Raw genomic sequence first — 20,499 nt, forward strand, 5'->3', positions numbered from 1 at the left:
GGTCTGCTCCGCTGATGAGTGTATATGTGTGTATATCTATATATTCTGATTTAACATGAGGACACATTCTTTCCAGGCATAAATTGACGTAGCTCCATTGACGTCAATCAAGCTACAAAAATGATTCTGTGTGTAATTTACTGAGCTATATTTTGTAATTTATACACACACACACACACATATGCTATTGTTTGAGTTTAGAATGTTTCAAGAAAGTCCACAAGGAATGCAATAGATAAGATTTCACACCTTTTTATAGGAATCAATTTTAATATAGCAGGATGTAATTGTGATCATTCAAATTGCATATGCTATTATGTCAGGCATGTCAAGATAATTTGTTTTGACTTGGTTTAAAATAATCTTTTTTTTTAGATAATAACACATTTTCCTAACAGACAATCTTCTATATGACATCCTATTACTTCAGACGTGAAGTTTTCAGACCTCCTACTTTATAGCAATATATAAGATTACTGCTACACTAGGATGAATAGAGGAAATGTGCATACCTGCATAGTCCAAACCAAATTGCTTTAGAAACAACAATAACAGGTCTTGATTTCTTACAGCCAGCCAATTCTTTGTTCTGCTCAAGACAAGAATGAAACATTCTGGGCCAGATCCTCAGCTGGTGTAATTAGACCATTGAAATCACTGCCAATTTACAGCAGCTGGAGATCTAACCCTATCTCTGCAATTGTGACAGCTGTTCAGTAATAAATAAACAGGCAAGAGAGTTCTGTTTCATTGACCCAGTCAAGCAAATGGATTTTCTGGGTCCCATTTTCCAACAGTTTCTAAATTTGCACATACAGTTTAGGTCATACAAAACATTTGCATGCATTCATAAAAGAAAGTGTATATTCGAAATGAGAATGTGCCATAGTTTGAAGATTTGGGCCCCCTGAAATCAATCAAAGTCAGTGATGTGTTCCCATAATGGGCTAAACTTTGCCTGGTATTGTGACATTGAGACAGGGCAGCCCAGCTTAACTTATAACAATGAAAGCCTATCATATGTCACTCCTTTCAATACTATTTAGCTCAGGCTCCCAGCTCAATGCACCTGCAATCAACCTTAGCAAAACCATTAGGGGAAAGGGATGACTAGCCAGGCAGTGCATTTGATTTTCTGGGAGATTTGGACATGATGGCAAAAAATATAAAGCATCTAACTAGGTCCTATGCTGAAAGGCAATGAAAATGATGCCTTGGGTATGTTTGCTTTACTGTTAAGCATACAAGAACTGCAAACTTTTGAAGCTTATCTTCCATAAACAAGCCAGCAATCAGGATTATTATAAGGTTGCATGTTTGGGATCTTGTTTTTTAAAACCAGGAGACTGATGGTTCAAACACAAACCTTAAAAATGCTTAGTTTATAGTGGAGCAGCCCAACATGCAACCCCCATTTTATGCTTGTGTTACCTGCTGCTGGGTGTGTTAATAAAAATAGACACAGGACGTAGCAGTGTGTCTTCACAAAAGGGAGCAGCAAGGAAGAACTGAGTGAGCAGTTTGGTCCTTGTTTGGGGAGGGAGAGCATCTGTTCATCTGCATCCTAGTTTTGTATAATGACACTACCTGCAGAAGAGACTGTGCAAGCAACATCAAATCAGCAGAACTTTCAGCACCAGAAGGTACTTTCTGCACCAATGTTCATGTTGCTGCAATCCTTATTTTCCTGTAATAAAAAAAACAAAACAAAAAAAAGTGTTGATGGAAAATTTTCAACCAGGCTTAGTTTACAATCTGCCCCACTGTGTTTGAACTTTACATGACAAGGTTGTAAAGAAGCCAGCAGAAAAACAGGCCTGATCCTCAAAGGTATTTAGGCCCCTAACTCCTATTGAAACCAATGGGAGTTAGGGGCCTAAATACCTTTGAGGATCTGGGCCTTATTGCGCAGGATGTGTACTCACAAAAAACTATGCTTAATTAACTTACCAAATTAAACTGTCATGTATTGCAGCCCTCCTCATAGCTCAGTAATGCAAGCAGAGAAATGAGATAGATCAAGATTCCACTTAGACTTTATCAGCAACTGTTAATTCATGCTGAAAAGAAAGGAGGAAGAAATGCTATGATTTATGAAGATGAGGGCCCCCTGAATTTCAGTGTGCTTATATGGCACCGTGAAACCAAAACCAGCCTGTTTTGTTTTAAAAAAAGATGCTCTGTGTTCATTCATGACACAAAATGTTCCATATGCAAACCAATCACACATTGTGATGAAAGCTATTTCATGTGAAATTTCAATACAGTTTTTTTTTGGAGATATCCTATCTTCTAGAACTGGAAGGGACTGTGAAGGTCATTGAGTCCAGCCCCCTGCCTTCGCTAGCAGAACCAAGTACTGATTTTGCCCTAGATCCCTAAGTGGCCCCCTCAAGGATTGAACTCATAACCCTGGGTTTAGCAGGCCAATGCTCAAACCACTGAGCTATCCCTCCCCCTTCAAACAATACTTCACAGAAAACAGAGGACTTGCATTTATTGCGATAGCCAAAAAAATCAAACGAAGATAATGGAAGGGACTTCAGTTCATTGAAATGATCTGCGTGCAATAATGTATTAATGTCATAATATTCCATTAAGAGCTCATTAGTTCCTTGTTTACATAATGCTAGGAATTATCAAGGGTAATGTTCGTCCAACAAGCAACACTGCAGAAATGAAGAGCTGCTGGCCCTGTACTAAAGTCCCCTCTGCCGTCTCGGAGTTTAGATAAGGGGAAACATTTACATTTTTTTTTACTGAGCTCTACGCCTCCAAAATAAAAACAAAAAACAGAAAACCAAGCAACCCCACAATCTTAACTAATTTCTGAACCGATCTAAGCGTGGTAGTATTATACCGGCCCTGTGGCTGTACAGTACATAGACCCGCTCGAGCAAAGCCTGTTTGGTGCACCAGTTTGAATGAGAGAAAATAGTAAATGCAATCTTTAGTTTTCTGTCAGCCCCATAGGTACAGGTACGGCAAATGCTTGGAATGCAAACATAAGCCAAGATCATCCCTAGCCCTACACACCCACACACGGCCGTGAGGGCGTGTAAGCAGCCCCTTAATCCCCTGCATGAGCTACACATGGAAAAGAGGTTCCAGCTGGAGGGGGGAAGCAGCCCCAGCAGAACCATTACTCTACACCCTATGCATGTGAGGCAGGGAGGCTGTTTCCTCACTGCATTGGAACCTGCGGACAAGTAGCCCATACAAAGGAGTTAGGCCAGGGATTTTGGGCTCCATCCCCTTGGTTTGCCAAGCAGTACAATTTAGCTGGTGCAGAGGGGGATTAATGTACTGCTGGCATAGATCATTAACTTGAGTATCAACAGATAACACTGGAGTAAGAAAAGAGACAGGGAGAGAACTGTGACACAGAGAGTCACAACTCCCCACTTGGTCTGCTCCTAAGGCAGCGCAGCTTTGGGCTGCCCCTTACTCAGAGCAAAAGCCATAGAGTAATTTGCTGGTCAAGCCACTCCTGTTTATTTAGTGGTGTTGGTGGATATATCAATCAACGGCAGCCATCCATCTTGAAAGACGAAGGTATAAGCACCAAAGCAGTACAGTTACTGTGTGCCATGCTGCAGCATCACGAGTGGCTAAAAAGACCAATTCTCAAGCAATAGTCCTTACCACAGATAACGTAGGCATAAGGCACAGAGCCAGAGGATGAAGCCAGCTCATGACATGTGCTTGAGACCTGCTGTGCTTTCCTCTTTGCTTGCCTCTTTCTCAGCCACATCTCTTCAGCTCTTTAATTCCCTGGTGCAGCACATCCCCTCAGTGTGGCCTGTTGGTAGCTGCATCTTCCCAGCTTGTGATATCCAGCTTTTCAAGTCCCGGTTGCAAATGTTCTTGAATCTGAGCCTAGGTTGGCCCATTGGCCTGGGAACATCCTGAAATTCTCCATACAAGAGATCCTTTGGAATGCATTTATCACCCATCCAGTGCAGTGACCAAGCCAATGGAGAGGTCTGTCTTTAAGAATAGTGGTTAGACTTGGCAATTTTGCTTTCTCAAGTACTTTGGTGTCAGGAACTTTGGTTTCCCTCTTGATATTTAGAATACAATGAAGAAAGTGTGTGTGGAAGATGCTTAGACTTCTCTTGTGCATGCCGTAGGCAGTCCAAGTCTGGCCACCATACTGCAGCATGCTCAGAATACACGTCTAGTAGACCTGTAGCTTTGTGTTGAGTGTTAGTTTGCTGTTATTCCACACTTTTGGTCAGTTGTCCAAATGCAGTGGCTGCCTTTCCAATCCAAGAATTAAGCTCATCATCTAGAGATAAGTTATCTGATACAGATGATTTCAGATAGCATAACTTGTGCACAACTTTTAGCAAGGAGCTAGCTATTAAAACTTCTGGTACTGTCCACGCAACTTGTGCCATAATCATGGTCTTCTTTGAACTGATGGTTAGTCTGAATTCATTACAAGTGTAAAACTATTACAAAGTTGCCACAGTTCCTCTGCACTTTGTGCAACAAGCAGTGCATCATTGGCAACAAGAAGTTCTCTTAGCATCAGGTATTTAACTTTGCTTTTTTGGTCTTGGATGTACAATATTTAAGAGTTTTTCATCCGATCGCCTATGGAGATGTACACCCTTGGCACTAGATGAAAAAGCATGACAAAGCAGCAGAGAGAAGAATATACCAAAGACTGTTGGTGGCAAAATACATAGCTGCTTAATAACACTGGTTTTCAAAGCTGTCACATTGATCACCATCATACTGTACTGTTGGCCTCATGTCATCATGGAAGGATTGAATCAGATTGAGAAGGATTTGGGGGCAAACAGTTCTCTCTAGCAACTGGGAGAAGCCCTTTCTGCTGGCCAGGTCTAATCTATGAAGGCCATGTAGAGCGGTCTTGATACTTTTCTTGCAGTTGCCTTAGTGCAAAGACTACCTCAATAGTTGATCTACAAGCATGGAAGCCGCACTGAGTCTCTGGATATACACATTCAGAAAGAACTTGCTGTTTTTTGAGAATGCCTTGTGAGTAACACAAAGGAGATGCGTCTGACGAAGTGGGTATTCACCCATGAAAGCTTATGCTCCAATACATCTGTTCGTCTATAAGGTGCCACAGGACTCTTTGTTGCTTTTTACAGATCCAGACTAACACGGCTACCCCACTGATACAAAGGAGATGGTTCCTCTGTGGATATATAGGGTTCTAAATATCAAAATCGGGAAACACAGAGAATTCCTTGACTTTTTTAAGCATTTTTTTCCATGGAATAAAGACACCAATTAAAGATCTCTTTTGGATGGCACTGCCCTGTCATCCCAAATATGAAAGACCTGATCATGAGAGGCACAGAGCAGTTCAAAGGGAAAATGAGTGTGCTCAGAGCCTATAGACTACAAAAGGTGAAGGTGAAGGAGAGCACGTAGAATGGGGCCATGAACCAAGAGGAAGTAGTAGGTTCCCTAAAGGTCAGATGAGTCTGAGAAGGGGATGATGTCAGGGAGTGTGGATATCCTCCTTCCCACACAAGAATAGCCCAGGACATATAGGAGAAGTTAGTGAGATAAACAGGAGCAATCAGCATTTCCTTGTTCTCCAGGGCAGGATTCCCTGGTGTCCTTTACTCTACATCAGCACTAGCAGAAGCAGAGGATAAGCTACAACCATAAGGGAACTCATTCATAGTGTGTTTAAAGAATCAAAATAGCAACAGATTGTGACGGGTTGGATCACAGAAACCCCCTTGGGAGCTGCCACCTGATGTGCAAAAGATTACCTCTGCTCCTGTTTTCCCTGCCAGCACAGGACTCCAGCACCCTGTCTTGCTGAGCCAGACACTCCTGTCTGCTGCAGCACAAACCCAGGGTCTGAATCACTTGTCCCAAAGCTGCAGGTTTACCTGAAAACAGCTCGCAGTAGTGTGCTTGTCTCTAGCACTCAGATGCCCAACTCCCAATGGGGTCTAAATCCAGATAAATCCGTTTTACCCTGCATAAAGTTTATGCAGGGCAAACTCATAAATTGTTTGCCCTCTATAACACTGATAGAGAGAGATGCACAGTTGTTTGCTCCCCCAGGTATTAATACATACTCTGAGTAAATTACTAAATAAAAAGTGATTTTATTAAATACAGAAAATAGGATTTAAGTGGTTCCAAGTAGTAACAGACAGAACAAAGTAAGTCACCAAGCAAAATAAAATAAAATGCGCAAATCTATGCCTAATCAAACTGAATACAGATAATCTCACCCTCAGAGATGCTTCAGTAAGTTTTTTCTCAGACTGGACACCTTCCAGGCCTGGGCACAATTCTTTCCCCTGGTACAGCTCTTGTTGCAGCTCAGGTGATAGCAAGGGGATTCTTCATGATGGCTCCTCTCCCTCCTTTGTTCTCTTCCACCCCTTTATATATCTTTTGCATAAGGCGGGAACCCTTTGTCCCTCTGGGTTTCCACCCCACCTCACTGGAAAAGCACCAGGTTAAAGATGGATTCCAGTTCAGGTGACATGATCACATGTCACTGCAAGACTTCATTACTCACTTGCCAGCACACACATATACAGGAAGACTCACAGGTAAACCCAGCCATCTGCAGACAATGGGAATCATCAAGATTCCAAACCATCATTAATGGCCCACACCTTACATAATTACAATAGGCCCTCAGAGTTATATTTTATATTTCTAGTTTTAGATACAAGAATGGTACATTTATACAAATCAGATGATCACACCCAGTAGATTATAAGCTTTGTAATGATACCTTACAAGAGACCTTTTGCATGAAGCATATCCCAGTTACGTTATGCCATATTTTTCTAAAACTATCCCAGTTACATTATATTCACTTATTATCATGTTTTTATAAAACCATATAGACTGCACAACGTCACACAGATCACTTGAAAAGCTTGTCCACTGAAGAGCAAAATACCCGTGAAGGGGAATGATGAGCCTTCTAAGGTTCATGTGAAAGGGGAGCCCAATGGGGCCTCTAAGGCCTACAGGGCACAGGTGCCTTGATGAGCATTCAAATCCCTGTGGGCTGTGGAGGCTGGAGATGTCAGGGTGCTGAAGAATCTGTTACAGCTCGTGGTGGAGCGAAGGGAGGAAGGGAATCTTCACTTCCCACGACCCTCTGCATGGTTACACTTACAAGAAACACAACCCTTTGAAAGTATGGACATTCATATTCAGAGATCGAGACAGCTCAGTTACCCTAACTCTCCTGCCATCTTCCCCTGGACCACTTTAGTTATGCCATGGGCTACAAATCACCATTTGCCCATTTCGAAACATGATTTTCCATGATGATCTCAGAGTGGTAGACTCCACAGCCATGTGAGCCAGCTGTGCTTGGCGGGCGGGGGAGGCGAAGGGCAGCCTAAGGGAAGGTGTGGGGAGCAGGGCCAGTGGAACTATGACTAAGAAGATCTGAAAGCAAATTCTTGGAGCTATTCTCCGGTAGGTAAGTACTATTGCTCCCATTTGATGGATGGCTAAATGAAGCATTTAGAGGTGTAAATGCTTTGCCCAACATCCATCAAACTAACAAATCAGTTGCAGAGTTCAGGAAATCTAATTCTCAATGGGAATTTCGCCCGAATAAGGACAGCAGGATGTGCCCCAGAATGTATATCCTGTTCATATTGTGCTTGCAGTGTCAAAAAAACAACAACATACTTTAGGTATTCTTTACAAGCGGATAATGCCCAATTCCCAGCATGAGTTCAATAAGCTTTACTTCAATGAGATTTATTGTAAGACATATCTGCCCTTGCCTGCATTTGATAGAAATGTGGTGGACGGTCTACCAAAGATTATGTTCCACACTCCACACACAGAGTGAGGAATTTTCAAGGTACAGGTTGCTATATGGCAGCACGGCATTAAAAATGTTCTGGGCAAATGCCTGTTCCAATTCTGCAAGGCAGTCCATGTGGATGGACCACTGCACCCACACCAAGCTCCACTGAAGTCAATAAGGTTTTGCAGGAGCACAAAGGCAAACTTGCATTGAGCAGCTTGCAGGATCAGGGCATATATAGCCTTGCACTTTTCAGAGTCATTTACCACCTTTGAAAACAAAGTTTTCCAGTGTGGCGATGTTATAAGAGCAGAGATATATGTTTAATGGAAGCACAAGGCACTGCAGGAGCGCCGCCAGTTTTTCTGCCACCCTGGGCGGCGGAAGGTCCCGCCCCAAAATGCCGCCCCCCACAGAGGCGGCGGAAGGTCCCGCCGCCGAAATACCGCCATGGTCGCCGCCCCCCAAATTGTAGCGCCCTAGGCGACCGCCTAGGTTGCCTAATGGGTTGTGCCAGCCCTGAGGCACTGTAATATATCTTGATGGCTTAACAGTCTTATAATGAGGGTTCAGAGTGTGATGCATTTGTAGCACACATTACATGTCAAAATAAGTAAATAGATACAGCTTTTATGTGTTCCTGTGTAAAGATAGCAAGTGGTGGATATCAGTGTTTTAGTTTATTACTTTTCAGTGTGACAAGGAGCCTTCAGCCAATATCAAGGCCTTGTTGTGCAACACCAATAAGAGACAGACCCCGCCCCAAAGACAAGATAAATGAAGTATGATTATCCCCACTTTACAGATGGATAACTGACGCAAAGAGAGATTAAAGACCCAGATCCGCCAAGGTATTTAAACTAACTCCTAATTTCAATGGATCTAGGTGTCTAAATGCCTTGGGGGAATCTGGGCCAAAGTGACTTGTCCAAGGACATGCATGAAATCTGTGGCAGAGCCATGAGCAGAAACCAAATCTTCCGAGTCTCAATCCTATCCTTCCTCTCTAATTTATCTTATTAGAAACTCTTGGTCAATTTTCAGAATCTCTCCTGGATGGAGGACAATATTGGTAACCTAATCTCCTTTTCCATTAAGCTATGTTGTAAGCATGTGCGGCTAATGTAACCAGAGGGATGTATTATTACACTGCAGCACCTTTGAACATTGCTACAGCCCGGAGGATCCAGATTCAAAGTAAAGATTATTCATCTGTTCCTTAGGAGGAACAGAAGCAGAGCTTTACATGTTGACCTTGGTATAGAGGGGTGAGGTGGGGAGGGAAGGCAAAGAAGCAGATTTGCTTTAGAAAATGCTCTCTCCCCTCCAGACAATGACATAGCAGAATTCATGTTCCTGAGTCTAGGCAGCCAGACTGTACTAATACTTTGCAATGCTATTAGCATAGATTCCCCCTCTCTCCCCCCAAAAAACCTTTGAGAAACAGACGCCCTCTCCTTGCCCCAGTTGGAGCTGCAGTAGAAGGGGGGGGGGGGTGGGAGGGGAGGGAAGAAAGAAAAGCTTGTGGTTGAGGCTTTCCTGTTACTATCATTGTAACGTTTATTTAGCCAATCTCTTAACTATGACGTCTGGATTCATGGCATGCTCATAATATTTAACACACCCACTGAAGGCTGGAGCTACAGCGCTCCTAGTCCAACCAGTCTAAAGCAGTCACTGTAGCTGAAAGGGGTTTTCACTCTGCACCTGCCAAAGATCTTCTCTCTCTCTATTTTCTCTCTCTCCCTCTGTTTCTCTCTGTTTCTCTCTCAAGGCAGATCTGTTTGACCCAGCAGAGATCAAAGACGGCACCTCCCTCGCTAAGAAGAACCGCTACTGATTTGTGCTAGTTTCTTTCCTCGAATCTCTCTCCTTTTTCGTGCCATATTTAAGCTTTACGTTGCAGTAGTGCCATCAGTTTTGCAACCAAAAAAAAAAAAAAAAAAAAAAAACCAACAACCCCGGAACCCCAGCTTGGATCCAGCAACCACCTTGATTTGATCCTAGTTGAATATTTCTCTTTCCCAAGCACTGGATGCGATGGATGAAGAATCTGGAAACTGTCTGAGAAAATCATTTTCCAGCCAATGTTTTTAAACAGTCTCGCGGAGGAGAGAGAGAGTGAGTGTGTGTCTCACTGCTGCATCACTGGTCAATTTCAAAGGATGGGCAGAAGCGTTTCCAGCACATCTGACTATTATGGATGATTTTTGCTTCTCCTGAAAGCCTTTTATTTTTAATAGGTTTTATTATTATTATTGCCCCCTCCCCTTACTGTCTTTTTTTCTTACCCAATCAAAGCTTCAGATGTTGGGGTCTCTTCAATGATCCCTTTGCTTTCCCGTTGTGATCCCTGTAATAATAAACAAAAGAAAAGATAAGAAAAAATGGGACAGATGGGTTTATAAATTGAACGGCTGTTGGCTTTTGTTTGTCCTATTGATTTTTAAAGACTTGCTTTTGTTGTTGTTGTTTTTGCTCAGTACTTGATGAGACTCAGACGCGAGGACCGACTGCTTTGAGAATATTTATTTCGAACAGCCGATGGAGATAACTTTATCCACTTGATTGTTGGCGTTTGTTCTCCCTCCGCTCAGAAACCAACAAACACGCTTTTTCTGTGAAAGAGCTCCTTTAAATATTCAAATTACCACCCCCCCCCCCCCCCGATCATTTCCTAGGAGGACCCTTGACCATGAAGATGATTTTAGTCCGAAAATTCAGGGTGCTGATCCTGATGGTGTTTCTGATCGCTTGCACGATGCATATCATGATCGATCTGTTACCAAAGCTGGAGAAGCGAGCTGCGAGGACCGAGGGCCAGGCGGGCTGCTCGTGTTCTCACCCCCCGGGCGAGGAGGCTCAGGGCTGGGGGAAGCAGCGGACTAAGGGCGGCTCGGATCCGGACTGGCCTAACAAGCACACGCTGCGGATCCTGCAGGATTTCAGCAGCGATCCCAACTCCAACCTCACCTCCCACTCGCTGGAGAAGACCTCGGAGAAAGCCGAAGCTTTTAAGAGGCTGGAACAAAATGGCATAAGCCGGGATCTGGGGCATAAGCCGCTCATGCAAGATGGGAGTCTAAACGCCCAGCCCGTGGGGATGGGGTACTCCAAACTCGCGGCTCTCTTCGAGCAGCCCCTCTACAAAATCGCCCCCCCGGAGCTGGCCGAGGAGGATGTCTTGTTTAACGTCAATAGCGACATCCGATTTAACCCGAAAGCGGCCGAGAACCAGGACTGGTGAGTAGAGCGGGGCTGGGGCTGGGGGGACTCGACGCGGTGGGTCCCCAGCGGGCTGTCATTGAAAGCAAAGGGGATGTAAAGCCAGCGGCTTCACTGGGCGCAGGATCAGGCCCCGAGGCTAGCAACAGCAAGGCTAAAGTCTCAGCATTGTATGCAGCGCTGCAGAGCATGGTTTCTCCCCAGCAGCAGAGTATTGGGGTTAGGTTCATGTGGCATTACCCTGACACTGGGGATGATATGATCCTGCCTTGGGTTGGTGAGAGGTAACTTCTCACTTCGCTCAGAGTAAAGCTACTGATGCAACAGCCCCTGGTGTGGCAACTGGATCTGGGCTCTTCCTTTCAATTACAATACCTTAAAAATATACTGGGTGTGTGAAGGAAACAGAGTCACTGCTTCTTGCACACAGGGTTTGAAATGGCAATGCAGTTCGCTTACATTCCAGTGTCAAAAAGCTCTGCCTGGATGCAAAATTATAAGTGACAAAAGTAGCTGATGTGTATGTTAAGACTACTGAGTACTTTAAAAAAAAAACAATAGACCACATGTATTACACATAATTTAAGAAGCACCATCATTTCTTATTAAAACCCGGAGGAGGGTAGAAATAGCATTATAAGTAGAAAACGGAGACTATTTGCGGTGTTATGTTGTAGGTTTCAAACTATGTCAAAGCCAGTAGCTGGAAATAAAATTAATAGTTGTTTTGTGTCTGTAAAGAAATATAGGTTTTAACAGGTCACTTACAAGACTGGAGTAGCAGCTATTTCAGATTAAATGAAAGCTTCAGAGATATAATTCAAGTGTCACAAATGGGATAAGAAAATAACATGTTTAAAGCAGGCTGGTTATCCCCCCCTCCCCAAAACTAACAAAATAAAGAACACAAGACAGAGCAGTAAAATATTAACTTCTCTCGGAAGCAGAGAGATTGACTTCAAAGGTCATAAAACTGTCCATAATATACAGATATAAATGGGATTTCAACCTTCAGGATCTGACTTGTGACACAACATTTTCTGCTCTGAATTATTTTTTGACATTCTAAAGCCCAGTGCTTCTGTCTTTAACTTTTAATGCATTTGGTTTCATCTATAAATTCTCTGCCCCACTGATATATAAGAAATGCTTAGAAACTTGAATGGCTGAACAATCAAAAGGCATGTCTCTAATACAACAGCACCCTCTTTCAAACACAGTGACTCTGTAATGTTTAAACAGCTGTATTGTGCCAGGCAAAAGCTCTGACAAGCAGTGGGCCAACCAGCCTGGATTTGAATCTTTAACAATATAGTGTAAATGTTTTCATTTTCAACCTCAAGTTTTTATGAATCACAAAGGCCCTCAATGTATCATAATTAAAATCAAAATTAAAGCACACTAGCTTAGAAAACTTCCAATTTCTCTGGAAAATCTCTGTCACCAGCATATGACAATAATGTATGGAATATACTCTAGAGATGGCTAAAGGTACAATTGACCCCTTCGATCAAGACATGTGATAGCAATGTGATCTCTGCTTGTTATTGCTCCCACGGTTTAAATAATTAAAAACAAATCTAGCAGTTAACATTAATTCATAACATTCTTTGCTATGACAATAGCTTGAAGCTAAGCAAGCTTTCTTGCAGACATGGGAAATAGAATTTGCATTTAGGAAGTAGTCAAAAGTCATTTCACTTTCTTTGATCCCCTGGGAATAATAAGATCAAAAAAGGAATATGAAGTATAATATCTGAATGTAACAAGGCAATTATCAAATAATTTCAGGACATGTTCATTGTTAAATAAAGATTTGGGATAACCTTTCTATTTTTGTCTCCAACTCGTTCAAGTTGTTTTCAACAACTCTACAATAAATAGAAACAACACTGGGTTGGTTTTTTTTTAACATTGAACCCTGAATTAAAAAATAAAATATACTGCATCTACCTCGAATTCAACCAACACTCTTTTGGAGTTTTAGAACAGTGCAATATAACACCAAGTCTGATCTAATGTCTGTTGGAGTCAATGGGAACTTTGCCACTGACTTTAATGGTCTTTGGATCAAGCACTAATAATTTAGGTCACAACTCTGCTCTCATTGAGGTCAATGGCAAAGCTCCCAATGGCTTCACTGGAAGTGGAAGCAGGCCTTTAATCCACGTCAGGGACAAATTGAAACCCTTCTCTCACATCTATGTTGTTTGCTTTTCACATCATTGCATTTTGAAGCCCTCTTTTAAGTTGCTTTGTGGGGAACCGGCAGATAAAAAATAATAATACTTCTCTCTCTCTCCTTTTTGTGTGATAGGCAAAATGAAGGTAATGAAGATGAAGAATTTTTACCCACCGCAGAAACATCTGTAGATTCCTACCCAAACTGGTTAAAATTCCATATTGGTATTAATCGATATGAGTTGTATTCCAAACACAATCCTGCAATTGAAGCTTTGCTACAAGACCTGGTCTCCCAGAAGATAACCAGTGTTGGTAGGTTCAGATACATATATTTTTTTATGACTATTTACTTATTCAAGACCTCATTGTTGTTTTAATATTAATGAGTATTTTCCATTACTTATACTTGATGTTTCTAAAACATTGCTTCCTGGATACATTAGTCTGCACTTATTTTCCTTGTTAAATATAAAAGAGGCTTCATAAATATATCTTGCCAGTTCTGTGTGCATGAATATTTGAGAAGCCGTTTGTATTGCTGTGGATGCTAGCAAGATTCTAGCTGCAAAGCATATTAGACCAGATTCATCCCTGAGGTAAACCTATTGACTACCGAGGTACAGTTACAACATGGTTGAATACTGCTCATTCAACTGTAAAAAAACAAGTTGAATTTTTCAAAAGTCTGATTTTTTTTTATTTGAATTTTCTCAACAAAGAGTTTGGTGTTTAAAAAATATCCTGAGGGGGTGGGTGGGTGGGATGAGGAGCAACATCTTCACCTGCAGAAGGTGTTTAAAGAATGAAGCAACAAAGCGCAGTGTCTCTATAGCTCTTGCCAATCTGCATTGTGCTCCAGTTCTGCCATAGCTTTATAGCAGTACTGCAGTGTTTGTACATCCAGATCTACACTGATTTCAAAAGACAGTGAAACAAGCATCAGGGGAGCAGGATGGGGTCCATAGTCCGACTCTGTTTGTTCTGTTTATAAACCCATGATTGAGATGATACTATGTTGACCATGCAGTACATTTAATGATCTGGAACACATGGAAATATTTGCTATGGGGTCGATTAATGATAGGTTTAGGTGCTCTCGAATATGGCTTTATAGTTACCAACAAAAGAAAACAAAACAGGGGCCTGACATTCTAAACCGGTTAATGTCATTTTATTTCTGGTGGTTGATAATTGTCCAGTTGTTTTAGGCACATAAAAAATTAGGCAATTTCTATTAAACACCAACTTCCTAAGTACTCTTCACCTTTCCACAATGATGAAATAGTAGAAGCTCTACAAAACTGCTGATAATCTGTATTTCCACTACCGGATTAGGTCGCTGGGCTTTGACCCTGAAATCTTATTCAGCAAAAACTTCCATTGGCTTTAATGGGAATTTTGCCCCAGTAAATCAGCATCACTGTTACATTTTCCATCCTATGAACCATAGTTTTCTCTGAACAGTACTAGGATTAAGTGGGATTCTTGATCAGAAAGGAGGGATTGATTTAGTTAGTCAAGATAGCAGGAGCCAAGATTTGGGGAATGCTACGTGGATGAAATTCAACTTTATGCAGAGAGACACACCAAAGCTTTAAGTGGAACTTAAATGGTGCTTAGGCCTTGTGCTCTGCGTAGAGGGGAATTTCACCCAAAGAGAGCAATTTTCAAACCATGCTGCCTTAACAGGATGTCCACGAAAGCTTATGCTCTAATAAATTTGTTAGTCTCTAAGGTGCCACAAGTACTCCTGTTCTTCTTTTTGCAGACCAATGTAGTGAATGATCAAATTGGCTGTAAAGTGCATAAATAAATGCCATTTGTATGAGCATGTGTGCTGGTTTTCTGCCCCACCTCTGGATTGAGATGCTTTATTAAGGAGCCCAGGTTTGAGAATCGTGCCGTATATATGCCCTCTTTAGATAACACCTAACATAATAGAAATAGCAGTCACTCTCTTTAGATAATACCGAATGCTTTTCATCTTCCTGCAGTCTAGGCCTCGGGATAACAAGGATAATTTACAGTGGAATAAGTTCTAAGTGATTTTCACTGCCTTGTCTTTGTGAGGAACAACAATCCCCTTTCCTGACCCACTCACTCAGTCAGGAATGATGCACAGAATATTCATCTTGCAATTGGATTGGGGAGTGGGGACAGCTCCTTACTATGTTGATTTTAAAGGCACTCCTCACTTATCTATCAGGAGATGGACGAGAAATATCAGCTGGGTCCCCTCCTACCCCTTCCACACCCTAGAGAGTGGTGGTATCACTTCCGTGATCTATCACCTTGCACAGCTTCAGGGCAACAATTTTGCTTAACCCCAGGTCCTTTAAGATTTTGCATCTGAAACACTTGACCAGCTGTGTTTTGATTTGCTGTAAGAGCACCATGCATCTCTCAAAATGCATTTGGACTAAAGTGGCCACTGCTGAATATACTGCACTGCTCAATAGTATCGCTTCACAATTTACTGAACTATATATTTTTCTCCAAGATCTAAATATAGTGTATGTTGCTTATGCAGAGGAAAACCATGGTTTGCAGCATGCTCAGATGTGACCATAATGTAATGCTTATCAAATAGATTTTATTACATCGTCTTTCTCAGTTTGTCATAGAGAGTGTGTTGGCTAGTGATTGAAGGAGGGGAATGAGAATCAGAAATATTAGAGTTTACTTCTGTCACAACCACTGACCTGCTCTGTACTCTTGGGGATGTTGCTTAATACCTCTCTGCCTCAGTTACCTATCAGCAAAATGATTATAAAAGTTACGAGTGAAAAATCCCAGCCCCAATGAAGCCAATAGAAATTTTGCCATTGACTTCACTGGGGCCTTGATTTCACTTTATATGTCTTACAGATGTCGTGTAAGGCTTTAATTAATTAAAGGTTTGCTAGAGCTTTGAGATCCTCTGGGGAAAAGGACTACAGATGCACAAAATCATATTTATTATATTATGTATTGCATATGGGATATTCTGTTATATGCTTGTACAGTGTTTTGCACAATGAGCTTGGGGCCTCAAGATGTTGCTGCAATAAAATACTAAATAAGAGTAATTTACACAACAATGCTTTGCAATTTGGATATACAAAAATACTAAACAATGCATCTCATTAGACAATGTTCCTTAACCAAAGAAGTGCAGATTCTGTCTGAAAAATAGGTAAAGATCAGTTCCTAGAAATGAACTCAAGCTAGCCCTTTAAAGTGAGCTTATAAAAATCAGGGGTCCCACTCCTGGCTACAGTTGGAGGGTTGCCTGCACCAAGATGGTAGGATCCGGCCCAAACCACTGGCAACCAAGCCATGTTTGTTCCTCTGGTAACAGGGTTATAGCAAGGTTTGAAGAAAGAAAGAACCTTATTTTATATTATTAATATTTGTAGAGTGCAGTATGTTTTGTTTTACACTGCAAATTCTTAGAGCTTTTTTTTTCTAATTATATTAACACCTGTCCACTTTTCACTTTTTGTGCGTAGAAGCAATAGGACTCCAAAGCTTTTGAATGGATGAATAAAATCTGACGTGTATTATCAAAGGACACATGAATGATCACTGCATTGTTTCACATGATTCTGCACATTTGCCAAATTAATTTGCATGGTTCCTTTGGTGGTTTGTTTTTGAAAGGCAGCTATGAAGATGACAACCAGGTTAAAAGTGTAAAACAAATTGAAATCTTCATAGTGCCTGAGAATCATCATTTTCTTTTGACATTCAATGCAATTAAATATATAGAATCCTAGAAGTTAGATGGAAAAGACCTGTTAGTTTATCCAGTCCTTTTAGTGCAAGGAATCTTATCTACAGCAGGTTTTCTAATATTTTGATATGTTATGTATAGGTTTTAATAGGCTTATGTGGTTTTGATATGCAGGCTTTGATACTGTTTGCAACCTGAACTGTAGCTAAACTGCCTTCTTAGCCAAGTCAGATGCATCTGCTTAATTTTATTATTAATTGGAAAGTGTCATGTCCAAATAGACAGCGCTGGATCAATCAAAACTGCTTGCAAGAATCTGTAACCCATCCAGTTACCTTAAAATGAAAATGGTGAGAGAAGCAATTACTGCTTAGTTCACAAGAGCAGAGAGTATCAAGGTGACATTTCCTTGAGGTTAAAGTTTAAATGGAACAAATCCATTGATGATGCCACTATGGAAAATTGAATATGAACATTACATCTAGTTCCCACAGTGACACCCAGAGGTGGCCTTCAAAAGGACAGGGTTAAGAATAGCTTTAAGCCAAGTATATATTCAAAGCCTTGCCTATCAGTATGTGTTTGCTATTTATTTTGTTCAGTGCAAAGGGCCTGATCCTGTTCACATGTAATCCAAAGCAAAACTTCTGATGACTTAAAAGGGAGCAAGACAGGAGCCTAAACATTAATATTTTCTATTGAATATTGAAACCCAGTTTTCAGAAAAGGTGGATGCACATATGCATGCAGTACGGCACACCTGCTTTGCATTGAGAATTGCCATAACGGCCCGTACAAATTACTGTAATTAGCCATTCTCCTGCACATTTATGCATGTGCATAATCACAACAGCAGCATGAGCAGTTTAACTAGAAGCACTGTATGGCATAGAGCAGTTAGATGCATCCGTTCAGTAGCTGTGGGCCTGATCCTGCTCCCATTAAAGTCAACAGGAGTTTTGCCATTGGCTTGCATGTGAGCAAAACAGGCTTCTGTGTGGGTTGTTTTTTATTTAAATTCCCTGGTTGAAAGGCCTTGGGAACATTACCTGATTCAGTTCATTTCTAAAGCCTATGATGCATTCAATTTGTGCAGGCAATAATTAGAAAGCTAGAGCACAAAATTACTGATGTGGTGGATAAATGGTACAATTAACGAAGGTAGACATTGGCTAAACAGCAAAATAAAAGAGAGTGCTATGAATACTGAACCTAGATCCTGGCTCTCAGTAAAATGATAAATATCTTGTCAAAAGGCAAGGAAAGAATGTGTGAAAAACATGATGAAATGTAGCGCCACTGATTTACTTTATAAGAAAACAATGAATCTGCCAAGAATCAGCAGATTGATTAAATTTACTGGCCTGAATGGGGCTGGGGGAAAGGGAGGGAGGAAGAACTTAAAATGTACAACGAAGACTTTGGATGTTTTAACAGATCTCTCCACCTTTTAAAACTGCTTTTATCATCCTGAAGGCCTTTAGAAATGAGTCAGCAGCCGTGGCTGAGCAAGAACAAGTTAAGAAGTGATTGAGGCTTGAGTTTGTTTTGAAATTTGTTCCTTATTACAGTTTGTGTGGAAACAAGCATCTAGGTCAGGGGTCGGCCACCTTTCAGAAGTGGTGTGCCGCGTCTTCATTTATTCACTCTCATTTAAGGTTTTGTGTGCCAGTAATACATTTTAATGTTTTTAGAAGGTCTCTTTCTATAAGTCTATAATATATAACTCAACTATTGTGGTATGCAAAGTAAATAAGGTTTTTAAAATGTTTAAGAAGCTTCATTTAAAATTAAATTAAAATGCAGAGCCCCCCGGATCAGTGGCCAGGACCCGGGCAGTGTGAGCGCCACTGAAAATCAGCTCGTGTGCCGCCTTTGGCACACATGCCATAGGTTGCCTACCTAGGTTGTGCAGACTATTATCTGCTAGTGAGGTGGAAGTGTTTATGTTAAACTTAGGTCTGATTTACAAAGTTGAAATCTAGATCTGGATTTGAACTTTCCCTTATTCAGATGTTATCACACTGCAAGTTTTAGCTCAGTCCCACCTCTCTCATATATCGGCAGCATAAGTACATGGAATATTGTATGTCAGACACTGTCAAAAGAAAGGAAGTTCAGACTTAATGCTTGCTGTCTGTCCTTTATCTCTTCCTGTTGGTGTTGCAAAAGACTATGGGGAATATCTTAACTTGATATTCAGGGCCCTGCCACTCCCATTGTTAATAATAGTGATTATTATTATTTATAACACCAACAGTGCACACTTTACAAAGACAAGTGCCCTTACAGAAGAGCTTACGATCTAAATGAATTGGGAGGATGAGGGCCGGGTTGCAACAACATCCAGGAAATTACATACTAGGACACACCAGTGGTTCATCCAGTCCAATGTCCTGTCTTGGACAGCAGTCAGTACAAAATGCTTTAGAGGATGGTGCAAGAAACCACATATGGACAGCTATAAAAACATGACTGAGCGATCATGGTGCCATACATCTCATAAGTTCCATAGAGGGTTTCATTATTTGAACACTTCACAAAGGGGAGGTGTAGGGTTTGCAGAAAACATGGACATGTGTTTTCAGGAGGGACTAGGTGGGGGAGAAGTTGGAGATATGACTGACTAGGAACCCCCGGGGCACATGGGAGAAGGATGACAGGTGAGCATGGGAGAAAATCATTACACAGTTAATCCAAAGCCCAGAAGAATCAGTAGAAAGACGCTCATGGAGTTCAGTGGCCTTTGGACCAGGCCCTCAATCCCAAAATGTCCCTGGTAACGTCAACCCCACTGGGGATTTGTTCCAAAGCCTCTTGAAATTTGGAAATCAGGCTGTAAAATTCTTGCAATACCTGAGATGAAAGAGGATGTTAAGGCTGGAGTATATTAACCTTTAGCTTTATTTCTTTCTTTGACAAGTTGAATTGCCTAAAGATTAAATGTAATCTTTGTACTGGAATTTACTTTTACCATTATATAAATATGTCCAAGAATTGCTGGACGAGAGTTGACTCAAGATGTACTATATGGTGTCAGCGAGTTTTTAAGAAGTTTTCCAGAGCTGCTCATCGTCTGTAACATAAAGGCATATTCCGACACTTTTTAAAATGTGAATTATGACCCTGGAGGGAGGACACCTTTGGAGTCAGAACAGCCTTATATTTTAAAGCCTTCTTAGAAATGTCTTAGTATGCTGATCATAGATGTGACAGGCTGTAATGGCTTAGTGTCATTATGTGTTCATCTCTGAATACTGTATGTTCTAATCCTGTGTATTATAAATCCTTATGAAATTTTTATTTGGGTAGCAGCTGAAGTCTCAAGGGCATCTCCAAACAAGCAAACAAGGCTTTAGAACATGATTGGACTCTTATTCCTTGGCATAATATAAAGGGAAACATGTTTGAACTGAGAAACATAAGTGGAAAGTGGAATGTTCCTTGTCTGATTCATATATGTCAGAAGATGAAAAGAAGCCAAGCAAGCAGGCTTGATATTGAAGGGAGGAGAAAAATCTCTAGGCCTAATGTTCAGATAAAGTCTCCATGAATGTGAGCCCTGCTTTAGACATGC

The 20,499-nt window shown here is 41.3% G+C and overlaps 1 protein-coding gene and 1 long non-coding RNA gene across 2 annotated transcripts in view; one reads left to right on the forward strand and one right to left on the reverse strand.

Moving 5' to 3' along the window:
* Nucleotides 1-285: 285 nt before the first annotated feature.
* LOC128844401 (uncharacterized) lies at nt 286-10,152 on the reverse strand. The gene is made up of 3 exons (XR_008446471.1): nt 10,090-10,152; nt 1,951-2,060; nt 286-1,687 (listed from the first exon to the last, which is right to left on the reverse strand). It is a non-coding gene; the product is annotated as an uncharacterized LOC128844401 (long non-coding RNA).
* Nucleotides 9,441-20,499, forward strand: part of FAM20C (FAM20C golgi associated secretory pathway kinase) — an 88,038-nt gene continuing 76,979 nt past the window's right edge. Inside the window, exons 1-2 of the mRNA XM_054042115.1 lie at nt 9,441-11,041; nt 13,341-13,519. Coding sequence (XP_053898090.1) covers nt 10,494-11,041; nt 13,341-13,519 — 727 coding nt within the window. The 5' untranslated portion in view covers nt 9,441-10,493. The remainder of the gene's footprint in view (nt 11,042-13,340; nt 13,520-20,499) is intronic.

The sequence above is a fragment of the Malaclemys terrapin genome, chromosome 10 (genome assembly GCF_027887155.1).
Source record: "Malaclemys terrapin pileata isolate rMalTer1 chromosome 10, rMalTer1.hap1, whole genome shotgun sequence".
In the NCBI taxonomy this organism is placed as follows: Eukaryota; Metazoa; Chordata; order Testudines; family Emydidae; genus Malaclemys; species Malaclemys terrapin.